The sequence below is a fragment of the Dermacentor andersoni genome, chromosome 4, assembly GCF_023375885.2.
Source record: "Dermacentor andersoni chromosome 4, qqDerAnde1_hic_scaffold, whole genome shotgun sequence".
Classification (NCBI taxonomy): domain Eukaryota; kingdom Metazoa; phylum Arthropoda; class Arachnida; order Ixodida; family Ixodidae; genus Dermacentor; species Dermacentor andersoni.
Window position 1 is genome coordinate 32,611,322 of NC_092817.1, and position 12,202 is coordinate 32,623,523.

Consider the following 12,202-nt stretch of genomic DNA (forward strand, 5'->3'; position numbering starts at 1 on the left):
ATCGCATTCCGTATCACGCCCTGTTCCACAGTTTGCAAACACTCAACAAGGGCAAAGCAGTAAATCCTGAACGTTTGCTGCGCCTCACAGCACACTTGTAGTGCAACGAAGCCTGCCGCCTGCTATTAAAGTGAGGTAGGGCTTGGCGTCGTGAAGTTCGTTATATCCGTCTTATGCCAAAGCGCGTTCGTTATAGGAAGTTAAAAATACATGTGTTTGACAAAAATATTTCGGAAGAGTTCGATATATTCAATAATTCGTTATATGCGTGTTCGTTATATCGAGGTTTGACTGTATATATATATATAGTATTTTGGCCATTATGGAACAGTGAAAGTTCTCAAAGCTTGGAAAGGTCAGTGTTTGGCTCCTTTAGAATACAATGCAATGTAGTCAATTCTTACCGACAAAAAAATTAAGCCCCCAGCAGGTGCTGTGAGAATCCGTGATTAATCAACATATTTTTCTCTTCAGTATGCTTTTTGGAGATGTGGATAGTTTTACTCATACTCATGGAGGCACTATGACAAAAATGAATTGGCTTTCCCGCAGTAGCATGCAGCAATGCAGTAGTCAAATGGTTACTCACTTTCAAGCACTGAAGAGTGCAAGCATCTCTCTTATTGTTGCAATTTCTCTCTGGCCATTATGTTTAGGTTGCCTTTGCTGATTGTTGGGATAACGTGACTGTCGGCATGAAGGTGGAGGTTGAGAACAGGGACTGTGAGAGCTTCAAGCACATCTTCACAAGCTTCTACTGGATCGCTACTGTGGTCAAGATAGCTGGTGAGTTCGCAGCACAAGTCTGGGACTGACCCTCTTCGATGGCTCAGTGACTGGTGTGCCATTCTGCTGCCAAGCACGAGGTCACACAGACGGGTACAGAATGAAAAAAAGAATGCTCGTTTATTGATATTTAGGTGAATCTCTACAAACTGCAAGTAGTCAGAGCGAATCCAGAAACCTGCGCTAAAGGTATCTCATAGCCACTTTGCTTTATTTAAAACATTGAAACCTACCAGTCAGTTAAACATGATCATAAGCTAATCTTTATGTCCACTGTAGGACAAAGGCCTCTCCCAGCGATCTGCAATTACCCCTGTCTTGTGCTAGCTGATTCCAGCTTGCACGTGCAAATTTGCTAATTTCATCACCCCACCTAATTTTCTGCTGCCCTCGATTGTGCTTCTCTTCCGTAGGAACCCATTCTGTAACTCTAATGGTGCGCCGTTTACCTGCCCTACCCATCACATGGCCTGCCCAAATCCATTTTTTTCTCTAATGTCAACTAGAATATTGACTCTCCCCATTTGCACTCTGATCCACTCCGTTCTTTTTCTGTCTCTTATTGTCACGCCTAAAATTTTTGTTCCATTGCTCTTTGCGCTGTCCTGAAATTGTTCTTGAGCTTCTTTGTTAACCTGCCCTGTACATTAGCACCGGTAAAATGCAATGATTGTACACCTGAGCGCACTAGCTCAGGTCGACCTCTCTGTCTTTCCTGTCAATAAATTCTATTCTCTCTATATTCTTTTCAATGGCATTGGTAAGCTCCCAGTCAGAATTTGATGATGCCTGCTGTATGGACTTCAATCCATTTTTATCCTTCTGTAAGTTTCCTTCGCATGATCAGGGCCCTCCTGTGAGCAATTGAGCTACCGTAAAATCCCAAGAGATAGCCCACTTAACTCAAGAGAAAATCAAGTCAAAGTATGAGGTGGGCTAACTTTTACTGCGGTGGGTAACTTTCAGGTTGGTAACTTTCAGTTTCTTTAAGCGGGTAGCTTAGTCAGGGGTGGATTATTTTTCGGGGGTAGGGCATCTCTCAGGATTTTATGGTAGATAAATGTACTCTTGCGCAGACTTTGCACAGACTTGACTGGCGATCATGATTTCTTGTTTCCTTGCCAGGCTATTGAACATTACCTTTGTCTTCTGCATATTAATCTTTAACCCTACTCCTACACTTTCTCAGTTAAGGCCTTCAATCATTTGCTGCAATTCATCCCCAATGTTGCTGAACAGGACGTCACATGCAAACCAAAGGTTGTTGAGATATTTGTCATTGATCCTCGCTCTTAAGCTCCCCTAGTCCAATAGCTTGAATACTTCTTCCAAGTGTCTAATGAGTAGCATTGGAGAGATTGTGTCTCCTTCCCTGTCTTCTTTATTGATAGGTAACTGCTTTTCTACTTTTCTTGTGGAGAAACAAGGTAGCTGCACAATCATTGTAGATATTTCCCAAAATATTCACACATGCCTTCTGTTCTCTTTGATCACGCTATGCCTCCATAACTACTGGTATCTTTACTTAATCAAATGCCTCTTTATAATCTATGAAAGCCGTGTAGAGAGGCTGAGTGTACTCCACAACTTTCTCAATTACCTGATTGATGACATGGATGTGATTTATTGTTGAATAGCTCTTCCTGAAGCCAGCCTGTTCTCTTGGTTGATTGAAGTCAAGTGTCGTGCTGATTCTATTGGAAGTCATTTTTGTTAAATATATCATACAGTACTGAAAGCAAGCTAATAGGTGCATAATTCTTCAATTCTTTGTCTCTAGTCTTATGGGTTGGCATTATAATGTTGGCATTCTTCCAGCTTTTTGGCACACTTAGGTCGTGAGGTATTGCATATAGTTAGTAATTATATATAATTATTGTTACATATATAAGTGTAAAGGTCAACTATTAATGGATACTTAAAGGGTCTGAAGAGTTGCATATTTAATTGACTTGCACGCTGTGCCAATCCATAGCAATGAATCTGAAATCACAGGTACTACCACGTGACACTTTCCACTGACCTGGCTCCTAATCATTATTTTAATGCCAACTTACGACCTATTCATTTGGGATTATGTTAGCCATAACTTAGCTGTGGCTGTGACTAACCGCAGCAGCGATAATGTGGGTAGGTAGCTGTCCTGGGTTTGATAGCCGGACCGCGACTTAATTTCTCTTCAGCGACAAAGCTTTCGTTCCGAGAACACCGAAAGGGGTCCTTTAGTACGCTATGTTCCTGTCAAGTGAATAGCGGTTATGGGTTCATCCTGTGAAACTTCCTTCACCTTGTGTATGGCTGCGAAAGTTATCTGATTACAGCAGAATAGATTTGTTGATGGTACACTTTTCCTATTGCTCGCTACACCAGGCTACATGGCCAAGCTTCGATACGAGGGATTCGGAATGGATGACAGCAAGGACTTCTGGGTCAACCTCTGTGTCGATGCAGTGTACCCAGTGGGCTGGTGTGCATCGCAGGGAAAGCCTCTTATACCACCAAAGAGTGAGTATTGTGCTCAGAGGGCAGTGCATGGTATTGGCATGCTGTCCAGACTAGAAAGCATTTGGAACTTTCTGTGACTGTGCTTGTGGCACATCAAGCAACAGTTCCCAGTACACACAAGCGGTAAGAGTCGTACAGCTCTCCTGCCTATTTTCCTCTTGAAAGGACGTTTGTTATGAATTGCATGACCCAAATATGATATTCTCATGGTTATCCACAATAGATATTTAAAAGGGCCTGAAACATGTTTCTTTGGAGCCTCAAAAACAGCTTGGAATGAGTGTGGTACTTCCCAGGAATATATTGCGAAAATAATTTTTATTTGTTTTCTACATTACTGAAATAAATACTTCGAGCTCGATATTTACCTTTCCCATTCACCCTCAATGTCCTCCATTCCAAAGGAGTGGAGAACCACTGGTGGCAATAGTGGCGATGCCCCACCTACGAGGTCACGGCGACAGGGCTTGTCACGAGCACCCCACAGAGGCCACGGTATTTACGCCATAGAAGTGTTGGTGCACGGCGGGTCTGGAGCACACTAAGTGCGTGCTTTAGCCTGGCCATGCTACGTGGTGTGGACTGGCTTTGTCCTGCAGGAATATTAGGTAAATCCAGATTGCACACTTTGTAGCACTTAATATGGAGCAAGTCTCACAAGGAGTGTCCGAGAGTGAGTGCACACTGGCACGCATCACTTGTGGAAGCTAAGCGGCATTGCTGTGCGGCAGGCATAGTGTGCCTGTGGTCAGGGCTCCAGTGTCACTTAGTTCGAAGCTAGTTGATTGTTCCAGACTAATTGAAAATGGCAAGACCCTGCAGCTGCAACGGCGATAAGCAGTGTGGCCAAGATTTCATTCCAATGTGGGCATGTGCAGCCAAGCATGAGAAGACGATATTGCCTCATGCTTCTTTACTGATGTCATCTATTGGCCAATAGCAACTGTGTATGGGAATCTGCAATATGAAAAAATATGGCAGCTGCCAGCAGCCCAGTTGTTGTTATTTCTGTTGAAAAAGGCTTCAGTTGAAAAGAGTGTTTGAGAAAAAGGTGAATTCTTGCTCCGCCTGCGAGTGTAATGCTCTGCGCACAAGTGCAAAATTTAGCTGAGAGGTTCACAGCAGCGTATCCTACCTGCGAAATGTTTTTTTACCAAGCTCGAGTGTTTCAGAAGCCCTTTAAGCCATGATGTTGTATGAACTGGGAATGAATCACCGAGATTGATTTGAAGCATGCACATGTTCTAAAGCATGTGCCATGCTCTTAAGTCACATTTATATTTGAACTGTGGAAAGCTTTTAGTGAGACGATGAAATGGTTCTTGACGCCTGAAGCTCCTTATATTTTTATAATATTTCTTGCTATGCTGCTGTCCAGCTTTTGATATGAAATTCTGAACTTTGTCAAGTGTTTTGGCATATCATTGAATACTGCTAGATTTTAGTTGAAAGGTGCGCTACATCGTCTTCCCACTCCAAGTCACCTAGGTCTAGAACAATGGTGACTAACGGCCACATTCAAGTTTCAAAAGCTTGTTAAATTTAGCAGCACTTGAGCATAACTCTGTGCCAGGTAGATATTAAATAGGAGTGTGTGAATATTTGAAAATTTCAAATATTATTGAATATTATATATTTAGTATTTGTACAGTTAAAACTCGATGTAACGAAACCCGATTTTACGAAGTTCCCTATCTAACGAAGAAATGTACATTTTTCGGCAGGTACCCATAGGGTTCAATGTTATCATCAACTTGAATTAACGAAACAAACTTGGTCAAACTCGATTTAATGAAGTTCTCTCTGAAATAAACGAGTAAAAGAAGCGATGATTTCTTTCCAATTTTGACACAGATGGGTTTTTCGAGTGTGCACTTTAAAGCTATAATGTGAAGATATCTGGGCACCATGGGTCACATCCCTAGCTTTATTTTGACGAGGCTGCGTCGCGCCCATGCACAGAACAGCCGACTCAACACTGCCTCAATAAGGGCGGCGGGGGCTGCTTTCGTTATTTCATGGTTTATGCGACAGATGGCTGGATTAGCGGCAAGTACAGTGCCGTGGTAGCCTTTGCATGTCGCTATGTTACAGTGTTAGATTTCGAAGGAAGGAAAAATTCCTTTCTCGATTTTACGAACTTCCCAATTTAACGAAGTAATTCGGGTGTTGTCATCACTTCGTTAAATCGAGTTTCAACTGTATTTGATTTGAAAACTAGGTATTAAAATATTTTCTAATATTTGATGGGATACAAATATTCTGAACAAATCGAATATATTGCTGGCTGTGCAGGAGAAAACATGGTTCTTAGCGTTTAATTTTATCTAAAAAAGTGTCTGATATTGTGCTGAGTTTTGCGATAATTTCATGCTGCTGGCGAAATTTCGCTTGTAAGACATGCTTAGCCACTGGACATCTAAGCTGTGCAGGAAAGCCATCCTCTCATTAGCAAGGGGCACGGGTTTGCAAACTCTTTTGTAGTTTCCACCCCTAATCCTGAGCTTATTGCTTGAGAGAAAACGCGATGAGTGATGTCTGGTACAGGGTCAAATGCCTCGGACTTTATGAAAATTTGATGTAGTATAATAAGGCACAGGTTGGTGAGAACAGACTAGTAGAAATTATTCAATTTTCCAAAGCTAAGATGCGGCAAATACACAATCTTCTAGTATAACGGCTTACTAGGTTAATCCTTTTACCTATGACAATGTAATTGCAATGTTCCAACATGTTAAAATAAACCAACTTGCTGATAAGTGCATATAATTGTTTGATATTCAATTCGATATTCGATGCTAAGTATTCGTATTCAATTCGTATTCAAAAATTTTGACATTCACACACCCCTAAAATTAAACATATGGAGACTCTTTGTTGCAGCAGCTTACAGTCACCTGGTGTTAGTGGGCACAGTTTGCAAACGCAGCATCCAGTAATGACACAGAAAGGAGCTGAGAAGGACACAGGATAGCACAAAGCAGCATTGGTGCACATTTTGTTTTATGCCATTCATTGCTTTGTGCTATAGTTCCAAGTCATTCGATCAATGTTTTTTCGTGGTGTAAAGAGATATTTCAGCTTGTTAATTGCAATTATCTTCGCTTTTCAAGCTACTGTGAGATGTTAGAGGGGCCCTGAACCACTTCTTATAGAAGTCGAGAAATGCATTTTAAGTTAAATTAGACTATTTCAGAAATACTTTGCCGCAAGATGTTCTTCAATGGGTTCAGCAGAAGCAGGTCTATTGGCAATCAAACACATCATTCTGGTGGTTCTGCTCCTTCTTCAATGATTTGAACTGCAAAGGCTGCGGTGGAGCGAGGTATGCCCGCAACACTCTGCCCACTGTTCAAATTTGATTTTGGATGTTTATGTTGACGCCACTGTTTCTGATTTTGGCACCTACGACACAATGAACACAGTTGTCTTTAGCGAGCCACAGTGCACTCAGCCAGTGGACTCATCACGGCACCCCATGGCATCCGCAGTACTTACGCTATGTAGCAGACCACAGCTACGTGCAACTGCGGCACGGAGTGTGCATTCGTGCTCATGTTCTCCTGTGTGGCTGTGCTACGTGGTACGGACCCACTTTGTTTTGCACCAGCTTGACTGACGGATAGTAGCCACATCGAACTTGTGCATTTTGAAACTATCGATAGCTAATTACAAAGCAAAGTCTGCCAAGGCATCTAATCAGGAATGGCCAAGAGTGAGTGTGCGCTGGCAAGCATGCATGTGGTCTGACCCTTAGTTTCTCTTGATTCAAGGCTAGTTGAGTATTCAAAACTAGTCGAAATAGCAAGGCTTGATGGCTACGACACTGATAAGCAGTTTGGCCAATGTCGAATTCCTATGCAAACGGCTGCGGCTCAGCATCAGCAGATGATAAACAGTTTCTTCCGGAAGTACGTAATTATTATCGAAATTTGAAAGCAGATTTTTGCTTACTTCAGCCTGTCTATTAATCTGTGTCAATAAATATACACAGTAGGAACAGTAGGAAGAAGTGCACTGATCCAAGTACCCTTCTTGATTGATGTCAGCTATTGGCCAGTAGCAACCGTGTATGGGAATCTGCTATATCCCAAAATGAAGCGTCCAGAAAAAGTGAGAACCAAGCTTCTGTTGAAAAGAGAGCATTTGAGAAAGAGGTGACTTCACGCTCTGCTTGCGAAATCCACGCACCGCGTACGACTGCAAAATTTGGTTGAAATGTTCTCAGCAGCATATGCTATACATGGACTGTGTTTTTTCACCAAGCCCGAGGGGTGTTTCAAAGCCCCATTTAATGACACTTGCATTGTAATTATAGGCACTGTCTGGTTTTGGAGCTCTCAGCAAAACACCTTTGTGCATCTTTTCCTCGTTGCAGCGATTGAGCACAAGCATGGCGACTGGAAGCAGTTTCTGGTCAAGCGGCTGACAGGTGCCCGTACTCTCCCAACGAACTTTCATGCCAAGGTACGGAGATGAGTCCATGGTTTACTTCGAAGTACAGCAGAACCTTGTTGATAGTTCCTGTTACGTACGTTTTCTCGACACCAACATTTACAAATTGAGAACACAAAAAGTGACCAAATAGCATCGCGCGAATTTTTTCACTGGTTTATACATTCTCAGAAAACACGATTGTTTTGCACCAATGTTCAGTACATCACCAAGCTGTGATCGTATGATACGTTTTCCGGCCGCTAGATCCCATGTAACAAGAAAATGCGTGATGCGTGCGCAATCGAGAACAGTATATAGCTGCCTGCTGCGGCAGCTTCACCACAATACTCGCCCGCCCTTACGTGAAAACACCGGCATGCAGTCAGTTTCTCATTTTGGTACTAGCAAATCTTCTCTGGTGTTGTCGCACGTGGTATTTACAGCTATCACCGCCAATCCTATTGTGATAAGCATCTTTGCCTATCTTTTTCACAGCGTGTGGTGCTGTCGGAAGCATAGCACACATTTAATAGGCAATAACCGAAATGCGCCACCATTCCCTGCTGAAGACTGCGATTGTATACATTTTGTGGTAGATACCATATGAACAAGAAAAGGCGCGAGGCACATGTGATCGAGAACAGTATATATATAGCTGCGTGTCTCACGTGAAAACGACGGGGCGCACAGTTTCTTATTCCGGTACCAGCAAACCTCCCCTTGGGTCATCGCACGCCACATTCACGGATATTACCTCCAGACCTCTTGCGATAAACATCTTCGCCTATCCGTGTTACAGCGCGTGGTGTGTAGTGCCATTGGTAGCGTACTGCACACTTTTATTAGGCAATAATTCAAGTGCGCCGCCACTCCCTGCTGCAGGCGGCGCGATGCAGGCATCGAGTTTCGCTTCAATGGCATGCAGCGTCGCCCACCAGCTTGATTTCATTTCGCTTTCCCATTGCCCTCTTTAAGCACCACGCAGTAGGAAAACAACAAAATGCGTCTCGGGTCGCCAGAGCACCACCAGCTCGTTGCGTGTCGGCGTCTCGTGCTGCAACGATCCACACGATGCTTTGCATTATGTAGATGACAACAATGGTTGAGTCTGTCGAATTTTTTAGTTACTTCGGATCGTATGTTTCCTCGCTTAGTAAATTTTTTTGCATTATTTTTTTCACAACGTATGAACGAGGTTCTACCGCATATCTGCAGCGAATAGCTGTTTAATGTTGAATTCCAATGGCGGAGTCGGAGCAGCCGACAGACTCCGCGAGCGAGCACTTGACTCTGGTGCAGAGCAACGCCTCCAAATCTGCGAGTGGAAGACAACCTGCGCTGCCGGAGCAAGGCGGAAGTGGAACTTGTATCGCCGAGTTACCCAGGGTACCTTGCGTGTAGTCATTTCCTTCCGCTGTTTACTCCCAGCACCGCTGCACCGGTCACTTGTCTCTTCAGTGCCGTTCACCTGTTGTTTTTTTAAAAGTTCGGAATGGATATCTCGCCAAGCTTGCAGCAGGTTTTGCTTCCTCGTGAGTCGTGACCAGTGGCGCCTCCCAGCAGACAAACGTGGTAAAGGAAATACATCACGCAGAGTTCCGGTCCACTCCGCCGATTTTGGCGGAGCATCTTTTTCTGCTCCACGGAGTGACTCCCGCTCTGAATTCATTCCGACTCTCTCATTGGAACACTTTACTCCCACCCTCACTCTGTCATTGGAACAAACTTGCTCCGAAACGAGCAGAAAAGCATGCTCCGACTCCGCCATTGGAATTCAACATAAGGTTAATCTGAAACTGACCCTTAGTAGGAAAGGAAGGCGTGTGGTTTTCTCGGCTCCAGAGAAACTACAGAAGCTATGTAAGTGAGTCAATGCACCACGTGCTAACTTTTCTTCGTGCTCTATCAAGCACAAGTCGGGTTTCGTCCCGTGCATATAAGGGTTGTTTACTTGATCCCACTGCAGTGCCGTAAGACTTATGTTGACCAAACGGGCAGATGCCTCAACGAACGCTTGTGCGAGCACCAAAACAATGTGTGCATTACGGTGCAGGGGAATCTTGGCATGCATAGCCGGGATTGCAAGTGCACCCCCCTCCTTTATCAGTGCGTGGTATTGGCAAGGTATAGGTTGCAGTTAACCCAAGATATAATAGAAGCAGAGTACATTCACAATTTAGGTGACCACTGGGTAAGCACCCCTTCCATTGCTCTGTCACGACATGAGCGAGATTACCTGGCTGAGTGCAGGGCAATCGTGGGCATGTGAAGTGATCCAACTTATTGATGATGTGCTGACTCTGCGCATCCCCCTTTTCTGTGTGTTTTCCTGTATGCCGTGCATACAGTCGAACCCACTAATAACATTATTCAAGTGCCACGAAAATTCCATTGTGATAACCGATAATTGTTATAACCAGGTTGCATGAAAAAATCAAAATAGGGGGATGGCAGAGCTGATGGGAGAAAACTATAATGGTGGGGAGGCCAGTGCCTCTCCCACCTAACCTAACCTAACCTAACCTAACCTTTCTCCATCCTGCTGCTGATTGTGTCCACTCGTTTTACTGCTTCCTGGGCGCTCCGATGGCTTGTAACAAGCCGCGGCTGTAGATGTTAAAGAATGGCACTGCTATAACAACTGCAAAGAGGGGTCACGGGTGGCAAGCAATGTGCGAGCACTGCCGAGGCATCACTTTGGTGGCTCCAAAGGGGCCTTTTAAAAATTGCGAGAAGGATGATGCAGCAGCCGGTCAGCTTGAGAAATCCAGAAGAAATGCTGAGGGGAGATTGCCACAAGCATCTCGGGCAATGTACTTCTAACTGGCCTGCATGAGAGTACCCTATGTCCGTCAGCCTTGCATGCTTTATGTGAAGCTTGCTGACATCCTTCTCCAAGGTATCCAGGTGCTCCACGTAGCGCAGCGGAAGGTTCCTTGTGAAAACGAAGCCCTGGAGGGACTGGATCATCTGCCGGGCCTCCTATGGGGACAACATTGAGGCAGCTTGCCCTACCGCGTCATCGCTGTCGTCGTCACCATCGCTATCTGATGCAAGCACGTTCACGACGATCACCTCATCGATTAGAAACACTTAGTTTCCAAATCTATAGCCGTGCGCATTCTTTTCACTGGCAACGCCATGCAATGCCGATAATCAGCAGGCGCATCAGCCATCTTCCATTTCGGCGGCGAGTCAAACCAACTGTTGGTCAAACGAGGCTGAGAAACCGCATGGCCATGAACGATTTCGACGCAACCAACAAAGACGAATGTGACCGATTAAGCTGTTTGCATAACTGCGCTGAATGAGGAGCCAGCGAGCAACATGCGAGCAGTTTGTGAGCAGCGCAGTTGGTGCAGTCCATTCGTGTTTAAATGGTGGGGTGGCTTAGAGCAATGGGCGCAGCCCATTCATGTTCAGCGGGGTGGAAGAGCGACGGAAGATAGGCGCGCGGAGATGGCTGGAAAATGAGCGCGCAGCGACTGTTGAAGCAGTGGCCCATTGTGCAGCGACTTGAATTTCTCGTTTTCTTTTCTTTTCTTTTTTTCTTTTTTTGAAGGATTTCGCATTTCACTATCTTTCGGCTCGGACACCCAGCAGCCAGACTTCATCGTTATAACCAATAATGTGGCATCGGGGCATTGTAGTAAGCGGGTTATTTCTCCATGAAAAACATACAAAAGTTGACGGTGCAGCAGCTTCTCATTGTTTTAACCAATATGTTGTTAAAATCGGTATCGTTATAAGTGAGTTCGACTGTATATATTATGCTCGTCCGCAAATAAAGATCAGTTGGAAGTTAGTGCTCGTTACTCGTCTCTGTCCTTCCTTTCCTACTTTCGTGTGCTACGCAAACACTGCTGTTATGAACCACGACCAACTCGCCCAAGCCTCTACCCTAGTGTGCAGTAAGCCTTCTTTCTCGTGTAATTATATTTAGGTGCACATTGAGAAAATTCAAGTGGCTCAAATTAATCCAGAAACTGCACTGCAGTGTGTCTGAGCCTGTGGGTTTCTTTGGATTGTTAGCCCTTTGCAGTCATATATTGGGCCCCTCCAGAGATGTGAAAATATAGGTTCTGGCCAGATGTCAAAAAGCACCTGATGCAAGAGTTTGTTATGCGATGGTTCTTTCTTTCAAGAATTCATACGCACTTTTTGTAGTGTGAAGCACTGAGAGGATGACAGTATTTTTTCTACATGCACTTTATAGAAAGATGTGCAAGTTGTGCAACATGTGCAAGAGACAGAATATATATTCTGCCTTCAAATGACCAGGAAACGTCCTCAGAAGAAAGCAGTAAAGTGATGATGTCGGCCTTAGAGAAAATGATTCCTGTAGTGGGATAACCCACAACCTGATGCTGGCTGATGACTGTACCCTGTACGAGAGTCTCGGGAATAGGTGGTGCCCAAATCCATGTTGCAGTGGCAGTGTCTCTGGGTAACAAAACAGATCTCGAAGGCAATG

At 44.4% G+C, this 12,202-nt stretch overlaps 1 protein-coding gene across 5 annotated transcripts in view; it reads left to right on the forward strand.

The window, feature by feature from the left end:
- Positions 1 to 12,202, forward strand: part of LOC126536869 (MBT domain-containing protein 1-like) — a 50,070-nt gene that overhangs the window by 5,257 nt on the left and 32,611 nt on the right. For all 5 annotated transcript variants that reach the window (XM_055073587.2, XM_050183899.3, XM_055073586.2 and 2 more), the window contains 3 exons: positions 657 to 786; positions 3,157 to 3,291; positions 7,670 to 7,758. In XM_055073587.2, coding sequence (XP_054929562.1) covers positions 657 to 786; positions 3,157 to 3,291; positions 7,670 to 7,758 — 354 coding nt within the window. The remainder of the gene's footprint in view (positions 1 to 656; positions 787 to 3,156; positions 3,292 to 7,669; positions 7,759 to 12,202) is intronic.